Raw genomic sequence first — 23,755 nt, 5'->3', positions numbered from 1 at the left:
ATTTTTGTCAGCGAATTCTTCTCCTTGACTTGGGTCTCACGGTGTGGAAGTCAGTAGTGGAGGAAGCATTTTTGCGTAAGTGGGAGGTACTCCCACTCTTCCGAGACGGACGCTTCTTGCGATGCTGCGTTCATCCATGAAGTCAGTCCACCTTATATCGTTATTAAGTACGTGTCTAAACTGTGTCTTAACTTAGTCTAAAGATTTTCTAGTTTTGTAATAATTTTCTAAGTTCATTTGTAAGTCCATCTCATATAATCATTTGGTACTTGTCAAAAATTTGTCTTAAGTTTTGTTCTAGTACTCCAAGTGTACTTATAAAGTCCACCTTATATAATTATTGAGTACGTTTCTTAAATTTGTCTAATGTTCGTTTAGTTTTGATTTTTAGTATTATCATATTAACCTACTACTTCGTATATCTTAATCGTGTGTTTGTTAAATATTGTGCGTGATCTGATTCGATTGTCGACGATTTATGAATATTAACTTGGTATTATAACTTAGGTTGATTTACAATCAGTTTATTTAAATTTTGTTACTAAGTTCTCTCTCTCTTGTTTAATAGAACTTAGTCATTTACTTTGAACATTTTATTCTTAGTTATTATTGCTATCATAAATCTTTGCAAGCCTAAGTCCTTTATTTATTACCAAATTAATATTCCGTTAACATTGTTCAAAAGTAATTGTGTGTGTGTGCAACAAGGTGTTTATTGTGTAACAATTTAAATCTAAATTTAAATTTTAAAATATACTATATTGTTATTCTACATTGTGATTGTGATTTAAAAACTGCACCCTTCCTTCAAACGCCAATTTCAGTCAACATACTTGGATTGCATCTCCTATTGGCCAGCACCGGAAACCAGGTAAGAATTAAAGATTTGGTTAACATCCAGGGTTGAGTTTTCTTTGACATATTGACGTCCGACGCTCCGGTATCCGCGAGTAAAGCCTATCCCGGGTAAAGTACTGGATAAGCAGGCTGACCCAAAACAGGCAGTGACTTTCTTTCTCTTATCCGAGTAAACGACTGCTAGGTCGTGACCGGTTGAGAAATCTCTAAATTCGTTCTTACTCTTCAAGTAAGAACTGGTGACAGCGGCCACTCGTGAAATCTCTTCTCGAGACGTAACAGTTCTCTTCTTTCATGTCTAGAAAGCTATAGTTTTCTATTAACACGTTTAAACTTGCATGGTGTGGAGATCGGCTGACGTCATAGATGCCGCCGATGGACTGAGCTGGCCATATGCCTATTGTGTGTAAGCGTTTGTTCCTTTTTTAGTCTATAAGTGTTGAGGAAATGAGTGGTCTAAATGATAAGAACGCCGAGCATTTGCAGTGAGTGGTCAGATTTATTTAAAATGCGTATGTTACGTCTCGAGAAGAGATTTCACGAGTGGCCGCTGTCACCAGTTCTTACTTGAAGAGTAAGAACGAATTTAGAGATTTCTCAACCGGTCACGACCTAGCAGTCGTTTACTCGGATAAGAGAAAGAAAGTCACTGCCTGTTTTGGGTCAGCCTGCTTATCCAGTACTTTTACCCGGGATAGGCTTTACTCGCGGATACCGGAGCGTCGGACGTCAATATGTCAAAGAAAACTCAACCCTGGATGTTAACCAAATCTTTAATTCTTACCTGGTTTCCGGTGCTGGCCAATAGGAGATGCAATCCAAGTATGTTGACTGAAATTGGCGTTTGAAGGAAGGGTGCAGTTTTTAAATCACAATCACAATGTAGAATAACAATATAGTATATTTTAAAATTTAAATTTAGATTTAAATTGTTACACAATAAACACCTTGTTGCACACACACACAATTACTTTTTGAACAATGTTAACGGAATATTAATTTGGTAATAAATAAAGGACTTAGGCTTGCAAAGATTTATGATAGCAATAATAACTAAGAATAAAATGTTCAAAGTAAATGACTAAGTTCTATTAAACAAGAGAGAGAACTTAGTAACAAAATTTAAATAAACTGATTGTAAATCAACCTAAGTTATAATACCAAGTTAATATTCATAAATCGTCGACAATCGAATCAGATCACGCACAATATTTAACAAACACACGATTAAGATATACGAAGTAGTAGGTTAATATGATAATACTAAAAATCAAAACTAAACGAACATTAGACAAATTTAAGAAACGTACTCAATAATTATATAAGGTGGACTTTATAAGTACACTTGGAGTACTAGAACAAAACTTAAGACAAATTTTTGACAAGTACCAAATGATTATATAAGATGGACTTACAAATGAACTTAGAAAATTATTACAAAACTAGAAAATCTTTAGACTAAGTTAAGACACAGTTTAGACACGTACTTAATAACGATATAAGGTGGACTGACTTCATGGATGAACGCAGCATCGCAAGAAGCGTCCGTCTCGGAAGAGTGGGAGTACCTCCCACTTACGCAAAAATGCTTCCTCCACTACTGACTTCCACACCGTGAGACCCAAGTCAAGGAGAAGAATTCGCTGACAAAAATATTAGTTACTATCAAGCGCGAATTCTTCGAAGAGAAATAGGTATTACTTACATTGGAATTTTATCAAGCGCGAATTCTTCGAAGAGAAATAAGTATTACTTACATTGGAATTTTATCAAGCGCGAATTCTCCGAAGAAAGATAAGTGTCAGTTACATTGGAATGTTATCAAGCGCGAGCTCCTGGGACTGCGCTGTCAGCAAAAATGCACGTGCAGACAGAATATGAGTAACGAATGTAATATAATAAAGTATGAATATTTTATGCACATTGAAATAATAATTTAAAAGCAATCATTCCATTATAACGTCGACCGATAAGTCAGTACTGGAAGAACGCAATGTCGGTATTACCGACATTTACTTATCGACAAAACTAGTTACCGACCGACAGTGTCGGTAATACAGATTCCTCTATGAACGACAATGGATTCTCAATACTCTATTTTATCCATTCTACAAAATACAATTTATCGATGGTCGTTCATAAGAAATACAGAATTATCTTAACAAAGAATAGTAACAATAAGAAAAAGAAAGTGTAATTACCAAATATTTAAGTATATAGCGTGAAAACAAGGTACATTAGCGCGAACGAAAATTATCTATTATGATTGATCTAATAACTAATGTACATACAAAGTATCGAATTTATATACTAAAATAACAGTAGGAGATATATGTATATATTCTAAAAAAAAAATTTATCTCGCAAGGTTTACATAGTACTTATAGAACTATTTTCACGCAAAATTATACGAACTAAAGTTTAACAAATTACTTTTACACAAAAAGTTAAACAGACTAATAATATTCAAATACGACAGAGTTTACCAAATTTAGAACTTTTGGGTGTTGTGCACGAAATTCGAATTTAGACGTCACTGGACGTGACACCTCCCCCTTAAGAAGAAGAACCATGGGATTTACTCCCGTGGTTTTCGCAACGAACGAAATTTCTGAGTGATTTCGTCATCCATATGAAATTGAACCCGCTTACCAGGTGTATTTTCTGTCTGGCAGCCTCTCGAATCCAAGGTAGGTTGGGTGGCCCCGGAGTCACCGCTTGAAGGTTCTGGTGTCTCCGTGCGCACCGACCGAAGTTCAATTCCATTGTCCGAATTTTGAGTGGGCCGAGCGTCCTTCCTGCGCCCCAAATGGAGGAGTAGGCTTCGTAATTGAGCCCCAAACTGCACCCAACATATGTAAACTCCAACCATAAACTGTGTGCAGGGCGTACCCTCGAAGAACAGAGTCTATTATCAATTTCACTACTTTAAAAATAAGCACAATTCCAAGAATAGCAGAGCTGACCGTTCCGAATTTCAATAGACCGTTCCAAAGCTTAGAGGTCACACTTTCTGCTAATTCACTAACACCTTTTTCACCCACAAAAATCCACAAGATTTAACGTGTCAACTCTCACTTTATGTCCAGCTGCTCCTCTCGCGATAGTGTTCAAAATAGACGGTTGCTCAACAGGGAACATTACATGGTCCCGGAGATCGTCCAAATCCGCTTGTGTATAAATCCCACTAGTCGCGAGCGATCCCGCATCGATGTATCTCCAGACCACATCCGTGTCTGGCAGTAGAATTTGAGGATCCTTTACGTATGTTGGCTTTGGTAGCAGCTGATACCAGGTTCCCTCGATCAAATATTCCTGTGGCAGTAGTGCGCTGCACGGTACTTCAGTACCTTTTCTAACTAAAATTCTCGACTTTGGTTTTAAATAAACACTTAAATTTTGATATATCACGGGAAGTTCTCTATAACATAGTTCCGAATGTCTTATTTTCACTGGAATAGGGGGTGCACTTGACAATATGCGCGACTTCACCGGCCACCACCGCCATGTACCCCGGCCTCTTCATGACCGTGTACGCAAAAACATCTGGGAGAATGTTCGCAAATGCCAACGCGTTTCGAATAACCTGTTGTTCTAGGTTGCACTTCTGTTGTAAGATGTTTATATAGAGAGACTCCAGCTGGTCACGGTGGTGCTTCTCAACGTATACGAACTTTGAATTTATATAGGCAAACAAATCCATATTTTCGGGTGTTATTTTTGCCTTGACGTAAACGTATGACCACTTGTTGTTTCCAGGATAAAAAGTTTGGGATGTTCAGTAGTGACCAGAGTATACCCGCAAATGTGGAGCTCGTTTTTACCCATCAACGCGAAGGCAGTGTCTCCCTCCGTCACCGAGTACATCGTTGTAATATGTGAGATTGCGATTGATGACGTCACTTTGGTGGCGGACCCCTCATACAGTGCCGTATATCGTTCAAAATTACACGACGAACCGGGAACAACTGTCCAAAATGCACAACCGTTTTCGTCTGTAAAACACGTTCCCTCTGAAAAAGTACACGATATACGTCCCCCTAAGAGAAATCAAGTTCTCACCACTTTTCACTATTCCCGTGTATATTCCAATGTCTGTGCGCACTACACTTTGAACAACCACACTGTCCCACGTACCGTCGGTATCCGAATATTGGGTGCCTTGACACCTACCGTCGGTGGTAATAGAACCCGCTAACGTAACACTTCGAAAGTCTGTCGAGTTAACACGTAGTCCACTAATCTGTGTGAATGAGTTCAACGAAAGTGTACCGGTATTTATCATACTTTTACAAACGTTCGAAGACACTTCAAGTAAATAAATGCGGCGACCGTTATGAACCGCTGAGATATGCGAACTCATTCCACAGTAATATATTGTTCTGTCTATTTCCACTCTGCACTGATATACGCGCACATTATCATAGTCTGTCAGCTGTAACAGCTGCACGTACGTCACCGACTTGTTGGGCGATGACACGGGTAGATTACACTCCCCGGTCTCCAGCAATGATACTGTGCTGATGTTGGCAGAATTTCCACCACAGTCGTAACCCAATAGAGCGAAGGCCGTCGTGACGCAACAAAGGATGACGTAGCAAACCTTGGAATTCATCCTTCCTGGTGATAATGTACAGTCAGTGGCAAAACAAATATGTTAGCAAAATATTTTAATATACAAATATTTACGAAAGAAGACTACCTTTTAGATTTCGACAATTTTAGCTTATCTTTATGAACAATCTTACTTTTACCTTTATAACTAATTTTGATGTTATTTTTGGGTAGCACTTCTAGGACCTGGTGGGGACCAGTATATTGGTTTCCCAATTTAGACGTTGGCTGTTTCAAAAGATAGACATCCTGACCAACTTTAAGCTTTTGACTCTCTAGCATTTTTATCATAATAATATTTAGATTTAATTTTAGCTCCCACCAAGTTCTGTCTTGCCGCCTTTTGTGCGGTTCTTATTTTATTAACTAAATCCAAATAATATTCTAAGTAGGTATCTTCTAAATTGATTCCAGTTATAACATCTACTGATGGCACATTTGCCTGTTTACCAAAAACCAATTCATGAGGGGTGAATCTTGTTCCCTCATGCGTGCTAGTATTATAAGCGAACATTGCATGGGTGAGCCACTTATCCCACTCGCTTCTTTTATTAATATAATGTTTTAAATATTCAATAAGGACAATATGAGAACGTTCCAAAGATCCGTTTGATTGCGGATGAAATGCAGTGGTTTTAATCTGCTTACAATTATATTGTTTTGATATTGCCCTTAGTAAAGAACCTGTAAAATTCGTGCCCTGGTCCGTCAAAATTGATCGTGGAGCCCCGAAAATATTACAAAAGTTATAAACTAAACCCTCTGCGATGTCTACTGACGTAACTGATTTTAGAGGTACTGCAATGAAATATTTTGTTAGAGCATCCTGAATAGTGAGTATATACTTATTACCCATCCTTGTCTCCTGTAACGGGCCCACGATGTCCATGGCAATCTTGTCGAATGCCGCTCCTGGCGTATCGGTTAATATCATTGGCTCTTTGGATTTAATTCTAACTAATTTCTTAATTTGACAACTTTTACAAATATTTATAAATTCTTGAATATCTTTTTTCATATTTGGCCAATGATATTTTTGTCGAATACGATTATACGTTTTTGTCACACCTTTGTGACCACCGATAGGCGAGGAGTGGCATTCCGCTATAATGTCCTCCCTCTTTTCCGTCTCTGGAATAGATACTTCATTATTACAAACAACTATTTTACAGTTTTCATTTTCGAATGTATTAATAATTTTTCTCAAGATTCGTAACCATGAAATTCCGTCCAAACCTTGGGTCCTCGAGATGCTGACTGATGTTAACCCAAGCTCGCGTGTGACGGATAGCAAAGACCCAATAGCCTCAACCAGCGTTTCAAATTTAGTGGCATTTATTGCCCGTTCTTTAATGGGGATCGCGATTAGCTTATATTTGCCGAATTTCACCACTTTAGCGCGTCCCAGCACCAGTTCTTCAAATTTCGGAAGCTTATGTATTTTACTTAAAGTCTTTGCCCCTTCGTCACACGGAGTTCCGACTAGATCTGTAAAAATAACTAAATTATCGTGTCTTAAATTTAGCGAATCTCTTGTGACTCCTACATTGTCTGTTAGCATTCTTAAATGCGTGTTATGTTCGGTCTCAGTCTGCGGGGAGTAAAGTCTGTCATACGCGGATGAGTCATCCGTATCGTCGACGTCAGAGCCTTCATCGTCCGTTACCGTCCCTGTAACTGGATCGACTGTATCAGATGACGACGAAGTAAGACCAGTCACTCTGTCAGCTGTCTCGTCGACGTCACAGTCCCCGTCGTCGTCCGCTGTTTGTCTAATGTCAAATTTAGTAAGACTGTCGTCCGAATCGAACATATTTATTGGGAGAATGTTTTTACTCTCCACCGGATTTCGCGACAACGCATCTGCGTTCGAATTTGCAGTTCCAGATTTGTATACGATTTTGAACGAATATTCCGCCAATTTAAGACCCCACTTAACAAGTCTAGATGTAGGATCTTTTACTGATTTCAACCAAACTAACGGCCTGTGATCGGTTACCAGAACAAACTCTCTGCCGTACAAATATGGCCTAAAATAACTTGTCGCGTAAACTATTGCCAAAAGCTCCCTTTCAATTGTGGAGTAATTTCTTTCAGCCTGATTCAAAATTCGCGAACAGTAGGAAATAGGCAGATCCTTTCCAACAGGACCTTGGCTCAACACGGCACCGATTGCATAGCCGGATGCGTCTGTCGTTACGTTAAAAGGCAACTCAAAATTTGGATACTGCAAGATTGGTTCTTTACACAAAGAATCACGTAACGAGCAAAAAGCGTTTTCCTGGGCATTTTCCCAGCAAAACAAAACATCCTTTTTCAACAAATCCGTTAGCGGTTTAGCGACTTTAGAGAAGGCAGGAATAAACCTTCTATAATAACCGGCGAGTCCCAAAAATTGACGAACTGATTTTGCGTTCTTCGGACGCGGAAATTCACGGACTGCCTCTAATTTCTTTGGGTCCGGCTTTACACCGTCTTCCCCCAATAATGTGTCCTAAATAAATTACCTCCCGTCTCAGAAATTCGCATTTGTCGGGCTGTAATTTTAAGTTTGCTTGACGAAGTCTGCGAGCGAGTTTACCAAATTTTATCTCATGCTCGTTAAGTGAACTTGCATAAAGAACGACATCGTCCAAGTAAACAAACATTTCTTCGCCTTGTAAACCGGTCAAGACATGATCCATCAACCGTTGAAAGGTTGCTGGTGCGTTTTTCAAGCCAAAAGGCATTCTACAAAATTCGAAATGACCATACGGGGTCGAGAACGCTGTCTTTTCGCGGTCATCCGGATGCATTCTAATTTGGTGAAATCCGGATTTCAAATCGAAAGTAGAAAAATATTTAGCCGCGCCGAGTTGATCCAAAATTTCGGTGATGTTGGGCAAAGGATATGCATCACCTACTGTTTTTTCATTAAGATTCCGGTAATCGATCACCATGCGCCATTGTTTATTACCTTTTGAATCCGCCTTTTTAGGAACAATCCATATAGGAGAATTATATGGAGAGATGGACGGCTTAATTATCCCGTCAACTAACATTTCTGAAGTCTGTTTCCTAATTTCTTCCTTGTGAACCGGGGGAAATCTATATTGTTTAGTATGCACGGGAACATTATCAGCTGTTGTTATTTTATGTTCCAAAACATTGGTGCTTCCCAATGGTTCACCTGGCAAATGGAAGATATCTGCGTTTAACTCAATTAATTTTGAAACAGATTTTGCCTCTTCCGTATTCAAATGATCAAGGCGTAAGAGGGATTTTACGGATTCAACCCTGGAGGGTGAGGAAGGTGACTCGGAATTCGAAACATCTGATTTTGGAATTGGATCAGCGGAGTTGGAGGCAAATATTGTATGAATATTGCGTAGGAAACCGGATGGATCAGAGGTATTGGATGCTGAATTCGGAAGATGTACCAATACTATAATCCAATAATTCTACTTTAGGAATTGTCAAATCAACGGATTCAAAAGTCGTATTCGTTACCTTAATGTACGCTTTTCCGTTTACGTTCCTTACTAAAGCCTCTCCTGCAAAAACTCCGGGCTGAAGATTCAAACGAGGGATATATCCCTCTGTAGATTCGACATTATTAATATGAATACAGCAAATTTTTGACGTACGAGACGGAATATTAATTCTCTCCTCTTCTATAAATGAGATTACTTGTTTCCGAAATCTGAGGCATCTATTCTCATAGTCAACTAGAGCTGACCTTGACCTCAAGAATTCATTTCCCAAAATACCGTCCGTCTCGACAGGAAAGTCATTCTTAACCAAATGAAATTTTACATACTCCCCGAACATGCAAATATTAGTAGATCCAAGAGTCAAATGACCACCGGGAAATTCCTACTAAATGTAAAATTTCAGACTTATTTATTTTAATGTCCATTTGTAATTTATTAATCTTAATCAAATTAACTTGCGCGCCAGTGTCAATTAACAACGTCACAATACCCGTCAGCTGTTTTGAGGTACACGTGACAAGCGGAGCGGAGACCGTTGGTTCATACATTATTTTTCTGATGTCGACGGTCCCGCTTTTGCCGTCGGACTTGGTGGACGCGGACCCGGAGGGGGAACCCGACGCGCGTCCGTTACCGGCTTCCCCCTCCCCGTTTCCCGCCATGCGTTTATTTTCGATGTATTTCAATTTCCTACAGTCAGCTTTAAAATGACCAAAATTTTTGCAATAATTACATCGTTTCCGAAATGAACCCTTACTATTCCGGGGAGAATTACTTCTACTCCCACTCGGTCCGCTGCGATCTTTCCCTTTACTGTTCTTTTTCCAACAATAGTTTTCACTATGTCCGCGCTTTCCACAAAAGTTGCATACCACAACCTGTCTAATCACCCTTACTTTTGGGTTACTGTCTTTAACGACCGACAATTTATTCCTAGCCGCATCAGCCTGTATCTGTTTATCGATTTTCAAAAGACAAACTAACGCTGAGCTAAAATCGTGATATTTTTCAAAACGCAAATGATGTGCGATACTCAGGAGAAAGGCCTCTTATAAAGGCGTCTAAACCCTCCTCCTCTATTTTTCGTTCTACGGAGCGTTCCAATCTACCTAACTGCTTCGATTCTTCGTCAATGATCGACTGCGTCAAATCGCGAATTCTACTAAAATAATCAAGAACATGTTCTCCTGGTTTCTTAAATTCGGTTGCCAATTGTCCGCGATAGTAATTTGCGCCGTACGACGGTAAGAACGCGTCTTTTAAACGTTCAATTAATTGTTCCACTCGAGTTACTTTTACATGTTCAATAACGACATAAGCATGCCCACTTAACTTCGAAATTAACGATCTGGTTAACGAGTTTTCTAATTCATCAGAATAGTTTTCGGGCAACGAATCGAGAGCCCTTTTACATGCTCTTGCAAACTGATTTACTGAAATATTGTGACCGTCAAATTTCGGAACCCCCTCTGTAATTTCGCGAATTTTAATCGACGGGCAACCGCTACGCGGTTGTGGGGTTGGCGGTCGCGAGGAGGCCAATGTACTCCTTAATAACTCGTTCTCTCGCCTAAGGCGATTCATTTCTAAATTATACTTATCCATATCGTCGACGGGCGTTATCGAACGTCTTCGCGCGGGAACTGGGCGAGGCGACCCGCCTCGGGAGACACCGGGCGTCCGGGATACTGTGATAAATGAATCCACCGGAGTACGCGTCCTTTCAAATCCTCGGAAGTCACCCGAATATTCATCATCTGATCTTTGATTCTCTCCCCCCCCAATTTCTAATCTGCGCTCTCTTCGCGCTAGTTCCCGCCTTTGTGCTTCGATTTCTGATTCCCTCTTGTCTAGTTCCTCCTGTCTTTTAAATATTTCTATCTGAACTTTGCCTAACTGCTCTTGAATCAACATTATATCTTCCATCTTTCGTCTGATTTCGCTTTCCTTATCCAAAAATTCCCTACTAGTTCCAATTGGAGATTCTGCTCCAGTGCGTGCACGTTCCGATGCCATTTTAAATTGTGAAAATTTAGTTTAAACAAACAAACGAAAAACAAAATTTATACGAAACAATCCGAAAGTCCAAGTAAGCAAACCGTAGCAAATATCCGACAAACTACGAGTATCGCGAGGTGACCAAACCGTATTGTTGGGCTATCCCACCAATTTTGGGCTATCCCACCAATTTTGGGCAATCCCACCAATTTTGGGCAATCCCACCAATTTTGGGCAATCCCACCGCTGTCACCAATTTTTTTGTTACTTGTTACGTCTCGAGAAGAGATTTCACGAGTGGCCGCTGTCACCAGTTCTTACTTGAAGAGTAAGAACGAATTTAGAGATTTCTCAACCGGTCACGACCTAGCAGTCGTTTACTCGGATAAGAGAAAGAAAGTCACTGCCTGTTTTGGGTCAGCCTGCTTATCCAGTACTTTACCCGGGATAGGCTTTACTCGCGGATACCGGAGCGTCGGACGTCAATATGTCAAAGAAAACTCAACCCTGGATGTTAACCAAATCTTTAATTCTTACCTGGTTTCCGGTGCTGGCCAATAGGAGATGCAATCCAAGTATGTTGACTGAAATTGGCGTTTGAAGGAAGGGTGCAGTTTTTAAATCACAATCACAATGTAGAATAACAATATAGTATATTTTAAAATTTAAATTTAGATTTAAATTGTTACACAATAAACACCTTGTTGCACACACACACAATTACTTTTGAACAATGTTAACGGAATATTAATTTGGTAATAAATAAAGGACTTAGGCTTGCAAAGATTTATGATAGCAATAATAACTAAGAATAAAATGTTCAAAGTAAATGACTAAGTTCTATTAAACAAGAGAGAGAGAACTTAGTAACAAAATTTAAATAAACTGATTGTAAATCAACCTAAGTTATAATACCAAGTTAATATTCATAAATCGTCGACAATCGAATCAGATCACGCACAATATTTAACAAACACACGATTAAGATATACGAAGTAGTAGGTTAATATGATAATACTAAAAATCAAAACTAAACGAACATTAGACAAATTTAAGAAACGTACTCAATAATTATATAAGGTGGACTTTATAAGTACACTTGGAGTACTAGAACAAAACTTAAGACAAATTTTTGACAAGTACCAAATGATTATATGAGATGGACTTACAAATGAACTTAGAAAATTATTACAGAACTAGAAAATCTTTAGACTAAGTTAAGACACAGTTTAGACACGTACTTAATAACGATATAAGGTGGACTGACTTCATGGATGAACGCAGCATCGCAAGAAGCGTCCGTCTCGGAAGAGTGGGAGTACCTCCCACTTACGCAAAAATGCTTCCTCCACTACTGACTTCCACACCGTGAGACCTAAGTCAAGGAGAAGAATTCGCTGACAAAAATATTAGTTACTATCAAGCGCGAATTCTTCGAAGAGAAATAGGTATTACTTACATTGGAATTTTATCAAGCGCGAATTCTTCGAAGAGAAATAAGTATTACTTACATTGGAATTTTATCAAGCGCGAATTCTCCGAAGAAAGATAAGTGTCAGTTACATTGGAATGTTATCAAGCGCGAGCTCCTGGGACTGCGCTGTCAGCAAAAATGCACGTGCAGACAGAATATGAGTAACGAATGTAATATAATAAAGTATGAATATTTTATGCACATTGAAATAATAATTTAAAAGCAATCATTCCATTATAACGTCGACCGATAAGTCAGTACTGGAAGAACGCAATGTCGGTATTACCGACATTTACTTATCGACAAAACTAGTTACCGACCGACAGTGTCGGTAATACAGATTCCTCTATGAACGACAATGGATTCTCAATACTCTATTTTATCCATTCTACAAAATACAATTTATCGATGGTCGTTCATAAGAAATACAGAATTATCTTAACAAAGAATAGTAACAATAAGAAAAAGAAAGTGTAATTACCAAATATTTAAGTATATAGCGTGAAAACAAGGTACATTAGCGCGAACGAAAATTATCTATTATGATTGATCTAATAACTAATGTACATACAAAGTATCGAATTTATATACTAAAATAACAGTAGGAGATATATGTATATATTCTAAAAAAAAAATTTATCTCGCAAGGTTTACATAGTACTTATAGAACTATTTTCACGCAAAATTATACGAACTAAAGTTTAACAAATTACTTTTACACAAAAGTTAAACAGACTAATAATATTCAAATACGACAGAGTTTACCAAATTTAGAACTTTTGGGTGTTGTGCACGAAATTCGAATTTAGACGTCACTGGACGTGACACGTACAAGTACACCGCGTGTCGGTTGAGATTTAAACTGAGTAGCCGTTGAGCGGACTACGTTCCGAACTTTACACTGAGAATATTACAATGAGTAGACTTGAGACGGCGTGATTATATTAATCACTTTTGAACCGGACGATGAGGATTATATTAATCCCATCGAACTTGTAACTTTGTGAGAAGACGTAAGACAAAGTTGAGAAGACGCGTGTGGTGGGAACGAGTCGTTGAGAACAATTGAATTATTGCTGCTTGAGAAGCCGGCGTCACGGCGCTTCTTCACCGCCGTGATGAGTTATGGCGAGTCTACATTGAGCGACAACTGTTGAGCGTTCTGATTGGGCAGATTATTTCCCAAACATTTCCGCCCGCAATCAGCAACGAAGTTGATGATGAGTTATGCTGTCTTGTGAGCGGCCACTGGGAGGACTCGAGCTTGGTGATCAGCCTGGTGAGTGTTGTTGTAGCCGTCTTCAGCGATACCACCCTGGTGAGTCCATCCTCCCCTGGCAGCAATTTGAGCACCCTAGCTATGGGCCATTTTCCTGGAGGCAAACGCTCATCAGTAAGGAGAACGAGAGAACCTACCTTAATCTGGTTGTGAGCGTGATGCCACTTTGAGATAGCTTGTAGTTGTTGTAAATACTGAGTTGACTACATGCGCTAGAAGTGTTGAACTCGTTGCTGGATAAACTGCCATCTGGAGAGCCGACTTGCTGAGATGTCCAAGACTGAGCCTTCAGGAACAGCATTGAGTGCCGTTCCGATGAGAAAGTGCCCTGGAGTGAGCACTGAGATGTCTTCTGGATCCTCGCTGAGCGGTTCGAGTGGTCTGGAATTGAGAATGGCTTCAACTTGAGCTAGGAGTGTGGAAATCTCCTCATACGTGAGCAGTGTGTCGCCAACTGATCTTCTGAGATGAAACTTCAGAGACTTAACTACTGCTTCCCATTTCCCACCCATATTGGGGGCTGCAGGTTGGTTGAAATGCCACTGTGTTTTGTCTTGAGCTAGCACAGAAAAGATCTCCCGATGTCCTGAAGAGCTTTCTGAGAAACATTGCATGAGCTTAACTTCAGCGCCCAAGAAGTTAGTGTTACAATCAGCGTAAATGTCTGGAAGGACACCCCGCCTTGAGGTGAAGCGTCTGTACGTTGCAATGAAGCCCTCGGCTGAGTAGTCTGAAACGACATCGAGATGAGCGGCCGAAGTTGATAGACAGACAAATACACAGATCCAACCCTTATGAGTCTTGGAGCCACGTCCCTTCCAAGTTTTGAGCGTGAGCGGTCCAGCGTAGTCAATGCCAGTGTGAGAGAACGGGCGTGATGGAGTGACTCGCGCCAGAGGTAGTTGGCCCATCAGTTGCTGAGCACGGATCCCCCTGTAACGAGCACACACCACACACCTGAGAACATATGACTTGCGTCGCGAGAAATCACTGGGGCTCTTCCTCCGATGATCCAGTAGAGTTGTCTGATGAGTGCCAGAGTCGACTGAGTGCCTCCATGCATCGTTTTCTTGTGAGCATGGGCGATGATGAGTTCTGAGAGCCTGGAGCTACGAGGGAGAATTGCTGGATGTTTTGCCTCGTACGTGAGTTCGGACCTTGAGAGGCGACCGCCCACCCTGAGCACACCGCCGGCATCAATGAATGCGGTGAGTCTAGAGAGTGGGTGCGAGCTTGGCAGCTGAGATTGTCTTGAGAGCACTGAGATTTCTTCTGAGTAGTACGCCGATTGAGTGGCCTTGACCCAAAAGAGTCGTGAGTCTTCCATGCTTTTAGCTGAGATACAGGCTGCTGGTGTCGAGTCAAGCTCTCCTGAGAGCCTCTTGAGAAGTCTATTGCAGAGAGCTGTAACTCAGAGCAACCTGTTGAGCGATGAGTATCGATAAATGAGATCCCAATGATAACTCGGAGAAGACCGTACCGCGTGATGTGTGACACGAGCACGAGCTTCTTGTGCACATGAGTCATCAGGAGTTGTATCGATCTGAGCCGGCCATGATGCCATTGATTGAGTGAGCCATGGTGGTCCCGTCCACCATAGAGAGTGCTTTTCCAGCTGATCTGTAGTTATTCCACGCGATGCACAGTCAGCTGGGTTTGATGTGCCAGACACATACCTCCAATGAGCGTCCCTTGAGAGTTCCTGAATTTTGTTTACGCGGTTGCGTACGTAATCCTTCCATCTTGATGGATGAGCCTTGATCCATGTGAGAGTTACCTTAGAGTCCGTCCACAAAATTGTCTTATTTATGATCATGTTTAGAGTAGCGCAAACATGATTCATGAGCGTGGAGAGTAGCAGCGCTGCTGAGAGTTCTAACCTCGGGATGGTTAGCCGCTTGAGCGGTGAGACCTTCGTCCTTGAACAAATAAGAGAGACCTTGGCGCCAGTGGACGGCGAGTTGACAACGAGATACACAACGGCTGCCATTGCGAATTGCGATGCATCAGAGAAGCCATGCAGTTCAACAGCTGAATCAGAGAGCGTGTTGAACCAACGTGGGAAGGAGAGTCTGGCCAGACTAATGAGATCTTGTCTGATGCTGAGCAATTGTGAGATGAACTGTTCTGAGAGTGGTTCGGCCCAGTCGAGATTATGCAACCAGAGAGCCTGAAGAAAGATCTTAGCCTTAATTATGACTGGAGATGCGAAGCCTAATGGATCAAATATTTGTGCTACTTCTGAGAGGACAAGACGCTTCGAGTATCGTTTGGAGGGAGAAGAGGAGATTGTTGAGAAGTCGAACATGTCCTGTTGAGGTGACCATCGAATACCAAGGATTTTGGTATCGCAGTCATCGAATGAGATGCCTGAGATATCGCCAAGCTCAGACGAGACCTCTCTCAACAGTTGCTGAGAAGTAGAGTGCCACTTGGCCAGCGGGAATCCGCCCGCATGGCAGAGCCGTATGAGTTTTTGAGCAGTCACCACGAGCTGTTCCACTGTGTCGGATCCTCCGAAGATGTCATCAACATAACGCCTGTGAGTGATCGGTTTGACAGCAAGAGGATACTGAGAGCCTTCATCTTCAGCAAGCTGAAGGAGCGTGCGTACAGCTAGGAACGGTGCTGACTTGGTTCCATACGTGACTGTAGTGAGCTGAAAATGAGATTAAACTTGCTGTTCATTCACCCACACGATGCGTTGCAGATCCTGGTCATCTGGATGTATCTTGATTTGACGGTACATCTTGGTGATGTCAGTCGCAAAGAGATACTTAAGTTGACGTATCCAAATGAGCAAGTCGAAGATGTTGAGCATCAAATTAGGACCAGCGAGCATGATATCATTGAGCGAGTGACCAGTGGAGCTGGCACTTAGACCGTTGAAAACAACCCTGAGCTTCGTGGTGGAGCTGTCTGGCTTATGTACCCCACGATGAGGCAAATAGTAATGTGGCCTTCTACCAACTGAGCTGTCATCGAGCTTGAGTATGTGCTGAGCTTGTTCATACTCTCGCATGAACTGAGTGTACAATCGGTCGTACTGAGTGTCTCTGCCAAGTCGCCTGAGAATTCGTTGAAGCGATCGATGAGCTGTCTGATAAGAATCTCCCAGGACTGTTGGGGGCGATTTGAGCGGCATCCTGACGATGTAATGCCCTGTTGAGTCCTTTGAGTGAGTGGTCTTAAAGTGGAGCTCACACTCCTGCTCCTCAGGAGTAAGAGATGAGTTGTTCGATGATGGAGGTTCTTCCTGGACCCAAAACCGTGTCAACAACTCTCGCAAGGACGAGTTTGATACCTGTAAGCTGCCGTGATGAGTTGTCCTTGCAAGTGCGACCGGTGCCTGAATGGGGCCTATGACCAGCCACCAAAAGATAGATAATTGAGCAATGGGAGTTCTTTCTGAGTGCCTAATGATATTAGGCCTGATGAGTTGGCCGTAGAAGTCTGCTCCAACTATAACCTCTACTGCCCTTGGAACGAGAAACTCTGGATCAGCGAGATTTAAACCCTTCAGGTGTGGCCATTCGGGTTCCTGTTGAGTCTTTATGGCCGGCAGGATGGTGGTAACAGTCTTTAACACGTGAGCTGAAATTGTCACTGTGAGTGGTCTATACCTTGATTGAAGGATTAGTGTGACAATTCCTCTCGTTTGAGAAGTCCGTGTTCCACCGACACCATAAACGTCCAGCCTTGAGTGCCTTCGTTGTAACTTGAGCTGCTGGGTGAGCTTTTCTGAGATGAATGAGATTTCTGATCCAGGTTCGATGAGCAGACGAACTTGAGTTGATGAAGCTGCTGAGACGACTATTGCTGTCGCTGTGGCCAGCAATGTGAGATGACTGAGATGGGCTGAGTTAGACACAAGATGATCGCAACTCTTAAAGAGCTGCCCTGAGCTTCATGCTTGAGAGGACTTGGTTGACGGAGCGGGTGTGTCTGACACCACTTGAGCGGTCTTAGCCTCATCTCCTGGTGGTTCGAAGATGACTGAGAGGTCGGCACCATGCAACAGGGTGTGATGATAGTCGTTGCATGATTTGCAATGCCGTCGGCTGTTGCACCTCCTTAGATTGTGCCTGCCTAGGCAATTGCAACACAAGCTTCTATCCCTGATCAACCTTACCCGTTGGTTGACCGAGTAGCCTCGCATCTTTGGGCAGATCGCGATGTAGTGATCTTGCCCACAACAGTCACACGGATATGTCGTTCGTGACTGAGCTGGACGAGAAGTCTGATGAGTAACCGACCTTGATGAGTTGGCTGGGGGCTGTTGAGATGCCTGATGTGAGCTTGTCCGAGTAGTCGTAGCCCCTTTTGGCACATTGGGTTGAGCAGGCGTGGACGAGGCTTCCATTGTTTCCAATGTGCGAGCACGACCGACCAGAAATTCGGTGAGCTGGCTGAGTGTCGGAAATTCATCTGTAGATGCAAGAGATGTCTCCCACCTCTCGCGAGTGTCTTGATCAAGCAGTCCAGTGAGAAGAGTGACCATGAGGCAATCATTATTGCTCTCCACTGTGAGTGTTCTGAGTGCCTGAGTGGTCTCATTAATGATGTTGACCATTTTGGTCAGTGAGGTGGCTTGGCGCCTTTGCATTGGTTTGAGGTTGAGCAGCCTTTCTAGATGTGATTTTATTATGAGACGTTTGTTCTCAAACCTTGATGTGAGCAAGGTCCAAGCCGAGTCGAATGATGAATTGTCAGGAGTGATGTTAGCAACAATTTCGTAGGCCTCACCTTGCTTCGCTGACTTAAGATACTGGAATTTCTCCAGATCACTGAGGTCTGAGCGGTCTCCTATTACTGAGCTGAACATGGCCTTAAAATCAGGCCATTTTCGGCAATCTCCACTGAATGTCGGCACTGTTAATTCAGGAAGCCGGGAGCGGGCACGAGCACCAGCATTGCGTGAAGGAGTTTGCTGAGTTTTCTGAGTGAGCTGTTCCTTGAGCCGACCAAGCAATCTTTTTGTCTTTATCATCAACTTCGTTTCGTTGATGTTGACCGTCTCAGTGAGATATGGACGCCCCATTTAGTTGTGAGGCCAATTGCATACGAGTTTAGCGTGCTCTTGGCGAAATGACCTATGCAGCTCCTTCAGCTGCTCGAGCATCATGTTCACCTCTGTCAGGGTGATCGCTTCGGATAGGTCACCAACCTGACTGAGTATATCCTCTATCGACACAATGATTTCCCTTTGAGCCTGCACACGCAACGTGAATTCTGTACTGAGGGTCACTGACGATTGGCTCCTGGTCTGGGGACCTTGGCAATGAGTGGACGTCGATGGTACCGCCAGGCTGGTCGGTTGAGCTGTCTGAGGAATTGCTTGGTCATCACCACTGCTTGTGGTCTTGGCCTTTTGTTCTTCATCCCGCACAAGCACCATTGTGATGATTAAATGAGAAGTCTGTAGTGAAAGTCACTGTTTAATGAGATTGCACTGAGAATCACTGATAATAAGTAGTGCCAATGAGACGACAATGTCGCGATAGATAACAGCACTGTTTTGTAAACACCGCGAACGAGATGACGATACCCCGCTACTCGGGAGTGAGAGTGGGGGAAGTATTCGCGGGTCGCGCGAAGCGAGGTGGGACGACACGTACTCGCAAGAGAGATGGCTTTATCTCGCCCTACTCGAGAGTGAGAGAGGGGGGCGGCTCACGCGTCACACTAACACGAGCGTGGTACTATTTCTCGTGACGTAAGAGCGGGCGTGAGACGGCACTACGTCACGCGTAGCCACACAACTTTAGATGGCACTATTTCGCGCGGAACAAAGCGACTGAGATAGCACTACTTTTTCGAGTAAAAGAGAAGGCGTGACACGGTACTACGTCACGCGTAAGAGCACTACTTGAGCTGGCACTACTTTCACGAACAAAGAAACTGAGATGATGAAATGTACCGTACACAATAACCTTTACCAATTTTTACAAATCTGCACTGCAAATGCTCGATCCGGCTCGAAGGACCAAATGTTGAGGAAATAAGTAGGTTTAATGAGTAGAACGCCGAGCAATTGCAGTGAGTGGTCAGATTTATTAAAAATGCGTACGAGTACACCGCGTGTCGGTTGAGATTTAAACTGAGTGGCCGTTGAGCAGAATACGTTCCGAACTTATCACTGAGAATATTACAATCAGTGGACTTGAGACGGCGTGATTATATTAATCACTTTTGAACCGGACTATGTGGATTATATTAATCCCATCGAACTTGTAACTTTGTGAGAAGACGTAAGACAAAGTTGAGAAGACGCGTGTGGTTAGAACGAGTCGTTGGGAACAATTGAATTATGGCTGCTTGAGAAGCCGGCGTCACGGCGCTTCTTCACCGTCGTGATGAGTTATGGCGAGTCTACATTGAGCGACAACTGTTGAGCGTTCTGATTGGGCAGATTAATTCCCAAACAATAAGAAACAGCCCTTCGGTAAAGATGTGCCATTCCTTGTGCACTTAAATATTAAAGTTTTCTGGTTTAAATTATATTTTGTGTTAATATTCATTTAGAAGAACCTAATAATCCTACATAGACCTTCCGATTTTCGACAGACTTTTTAATTCTTTCGCTACGGTAGTCCTGCCCGCCGAGGTACCTACCCTGAACGGAGACTCGCCAGACGTTATAGCGTGGATGCCGCGTATATGCGGCGCTCGTACCAACAGGTCGTCAAGTGGATGCCGAATATATGCAGTTCTCAGTGCGAAAGGGTTAATCTATAGCACATTTTTAGTGCCACTGTGAACGATTTATTGATGCTGATAAATTAACCACATTGTGCGAAGAGATCAGAGGCTGTATCAATTATTGTTTGTAGTCCATTTAGTGTTCTTGCCACAAAGATCATATCATCAGCGAACATCAACACGTTGACCGCAATGTCAGCCATATACAACTAACGGTGAATATTCCCATTAGGCCAAATCAGCTGTATTTCACTGACACTTTTTTTAGTGCTTACGGGCTATATTAGTTAATAAATCGAAAGAAAGTATAGATATATGAGACCATCGAATTGGTATAAATGTTTTGTAAAGAAATTTGAATTGTTTTAAAAACGAGTATAAATCTATGACGTGTTACTTTCGCAAAGCTATTAGCTTTCTGAAGCTTCTACAGCTTTATGTCAGTAGAGTTAAAAGACATATGTGTCAAATCATAACATTGCATACTCAAGCCTAGCGACATCTGCTAGAAAAAGTGGTCATGACTTTCCAGTAGATCTGATAAACCACATTGCCAATTATTGGTCGAAAAGCCAACTTCATAATATTTAATTACCGCGTAGTATAATGTCACGAAATAGATTCGAGTTACTATTAAATAATTTTCATTTCAGCAATAATGTGCCTATTGCCCGTAACGATTGACTTAGAAAAATATGTTTACTTCTCGACAAATTGGAGGTAAAGTATCAAAAAATATTCACGCCTGAAGAGCACATTGTTATGCACGAAACGTTGATTTCATGGCGCGGAAGACTCATCTTCAAACATTATATACCAAATAAAGCGCACAAATACGGCATCCAATTATTTAAATTATGTTTAAGAACGGGATATACATGAGCGATGAAAATTTACTCTGGTAAATCAGCTGATTGTATTAGAGAAACTAGATTAGCACATTATGTTTGTCTTTAGCTTGTAGAGAAACTTTTCTACTAAGGACAAACATTGTACATTGATAATTTTTACTCGAGTTATAAGTTAGCGATATCGTGCCTAAACCGCAAAACCCATCTAGTAGGAACACTTAGGAATAACAAAAAATTCGTCCCAAAAGATGTACTTCATAGCAAATTAAGAAAAGGGAGATGATATTCAAAGAAGATGATAACAGGCTTGTGGTACTCAAATGGAAAAATACGCGGGACGTGAGAATTTTATCTTTAAAACACGCTTCTATCATAGTATCATGTACAAAAAAAAAGTCGTAGCATTCGTTCTGTTTCTCCAAGCCAACAGACACATCTACATCACTAAAACCACTAGCTGTTGCTGAATATAAAGCATTAAAGTGTAGTATAAATTATTCCGACCAAATAGTTTCTTATGCAACCACAATTAGAAAAGGAATCAAGTGGTACCGAAAGCTTGGCATTCAATTACTTCTGGGAATTTCTGTTGTAAACGCTTTGACAGTTTACAAAATTGCAGAAAAAAAGAATGTAAATATTAGAAGATTTAGGGAATTATTAACTGCAAAATTATTAGTGTTGACTGACAATACAACTAATCCTTATCTTCGTCGAAGTCAGCATAATATCGCCGTTCGGAAAAAAGATTCCGGAAGAAGCACTAGACGAACATGCAAACAATGTTATGCAGATAAAAGACGTCGAGTGGGTCGATCAGACACGAGACAATTTAAAGAAAACAATAACTTATTGTCCAAGTTGCCTCGACTAACCCCAGCTTTTTAGATAGATTGTTTTAAATTTTTACATTCTTAATAAATTTCCTTAAAAAACCATTATCGTATTACTGCTGTGATAATAGTTTATATTAATCAATATACTAATATAAAAAACATTAAGTTTATATTATTAAATATAGTTTTTATATTAATTAATATTAAATAGTTTTGTTACTTCCTCTGCGAAATATCTTTTCAAACACATACGAATATCCTTCGCAAGTATTCAAATAAGCGACACCCCAGTACGGGTGACGCGGCCCGATCAGAAACCTTACTGGCACCAAAATACGGGTGACGTGGCAGTCAAAGTGATAGAATTTGGACTGTATTCAATTCGGTTTACATTAAAACCTTTCGAGGTCCATATCATAAAATAACACCACTGTTTTCCGGTTATTGCCATCTGCGTCTAAATTTTATAATAATACTGATGATTTCTTTTCAATTTCATTGACTTCGGCGTTTGTAAGATAAAACAGAACGAACTTCTTTGTTGAGGTGTTGGTGTATGTATATCTATTAGTTCAATATTTTCTAAAATCTTTGGACACTTAAATTCCAGTAAACTATATGATTTTTTAGGTAAATCTGTAACAAGTCCATCTGGGGAAGATTCTATTCCTGGAAATTTTGGATTTACCCATAAGCTGCCGCTAGTGACTTTAAACCAAAACTTCAGTGACATAAAATTTGTGTACGTATTCCGTGCTATTTCTTCATGATCGCGACCATAAGCAAATGCTAAATTATCAAAATTTTAATCCACCCACAAGTGATATTTAATTCAGTTAAAGATCTGTTCCTCATTTTTTTCAAGCTTAAATATTTTATTTTTACGCTGTAATTAGGATTTTTCTATATTGCCACCATTTATCACAATTCGATTGATTTCAACTTGTTAAATCACGTGGTTCTTTTCACTGTGTTGTGATCACTGTGAAGTGAAACAGTGAATTGGTATACTAGGCTGCGTAGAATACTTTTTTGTTTTAAATTTAGTTTATAGTTTTTGTAATGAAGGGTAATCATTAGTACCCATATACTCGGACATTTCTTCAATTGATTAAACATTTGCAATTGCCGTACAAAATTAGATGTTTTTCCCACATCTAGTTCTACATTTGAAAAATTTCAAGATCTACTTTTTTTTTCTTTATTATTATGAATATCATTTTATTATTCGTGATTTTATACTGGTAGTCAACTTTGTGTGCTTCTTTTTTCTTGGATCCTTGACTTCAAGCACAAAGCTGATTTGTGCAAACAACATTTTCTTTTAAAGTTTCTTTGCATTGTATTAAAAATATATGCAACAGAGCAGCAACATGTGCACATCGTCCTAAGCTTGAAGTTTTACATTCACATGTTCCTCGCATAATTTTACTGCTGTCAGAATTAATCATAACTTGCACAGAGTAATTATTTTTTACTTTGTAGGAAGCTTTCACTTCACTTTTTAAACAATAAATATTTTGAGAAATTACGCTATCAAAGATTTTTGTGACATGGTTACTATCAACATATAGCTTTCCTCTTTTCAATGGCTTAGTTGTTCTGTAATCAATAATACTCGTCTCCCCAGTGAACACACCAATGTAACTGAGACGTTACATTTACAGAAC

At 40.9% G+C, this 23,755-nt stretch overlaps 2 protein-coding genes and 1 pseudogene across 2 annotated transcripts; 1 reads left to right on the top strand and 2 right to left on the bottom strand.

Annotated features, from left to right (window-relative positions):
• Positions 1-13,908: 13,908 nt before the first annotated feature.
• On the bottom strand, positions 13,909-14,607 carry LOC149033701 (uncharacterized). Its single transcript, XM_089171295.1, has one exon. It carries the CDS (start codon positions 14,605-14,607, stop codon positions 13,909-13,911), a length of 699 nt encoding a protein of 232 aa, XP_089027421.1.
• A 76-nt stretch (positions 14,608-14,683) lies between these two features.
• LOC107073524 (uncharacterized) lies at positions 14,684-18,737 on the bottom strand. The gene is made up of 5 exons (XM_089171290.1): positions 17,647-18,737; positions 17,320-17,554; positions 16,389-17,276; positions 15,177-16,355; positions 14,684-15,100 (listed from the first exon to the last, which is right to left on the bottom strand). Exons 1-5 carry the CDS (start codon positions 18,735-18,737, stop codon positions 14,684-14,686), a joined length of 3,810 nt encoding a protein of 1,269 aa, XP_089027416.1.
• Positions 18,738-21,528: 2,791 nt separating this feature from the next.
• Positions 21,529-22,167, top strand: LOC149033700 (uncharacterized; annotated as a pseudogene).
• Positions 22,168-23,755: the final 1,588 nt, after the last annotated feature.

The sequence above is a fragment of the Polistes dominula genome, unplaced genomic scaffold (assembly GCF_049000335.1).
Source record: "Polistes dominula isolate Pdom_NZ unplaced genomic scaffold, Pdom_raw_medaka contig_241, whole genome shotgun sequence".
Classification (NCBI taxonomy): domain Eukaryota; kingdom Metazoa; phylum Arthropoda; class Insecta; order Hymenoptera; family Vespidae; genus Polistes; species Polistes dominula.
This window is presented reverse-complemented; position numbering and strand designations above follow the sequence as displayed.

What these genes read in the sequence shown, in the direction of transcription:
- LOC149033701 (XM_089171295.1), bottom strand. Translation starts at nt 14,607, where the DNA reads ATGGGCCAACTACCTCTGGCGCGAGTCACTCCATCACGCCCGTTCTCT.
- LOC107073524 (XM_089171290.1), bottom strand. Translation starts at nt 18,737, where the DNA reads ATGGGGCGTCCATATCTCACTGAGACGGTCAACATCAACGAAACGAAG. An exon ending in ATCTGCAACGCATCGTGTGG is followed by an intron (nt 16,356 to 16,388) that starts GTGAATGAACAG and finishes TCTCATTTTCAG; the next exon opens with CTCACTACAGTCACGTATGG. An exon ending in CTCGTGTCACACATCACGCG is followed by an intron (nt 15,101 to 15,176) that starts GTACGGTCTTCT and finishes TCTGAGTTACAG; the next exon opens with CTCTCTGCAATAGACTTCTC.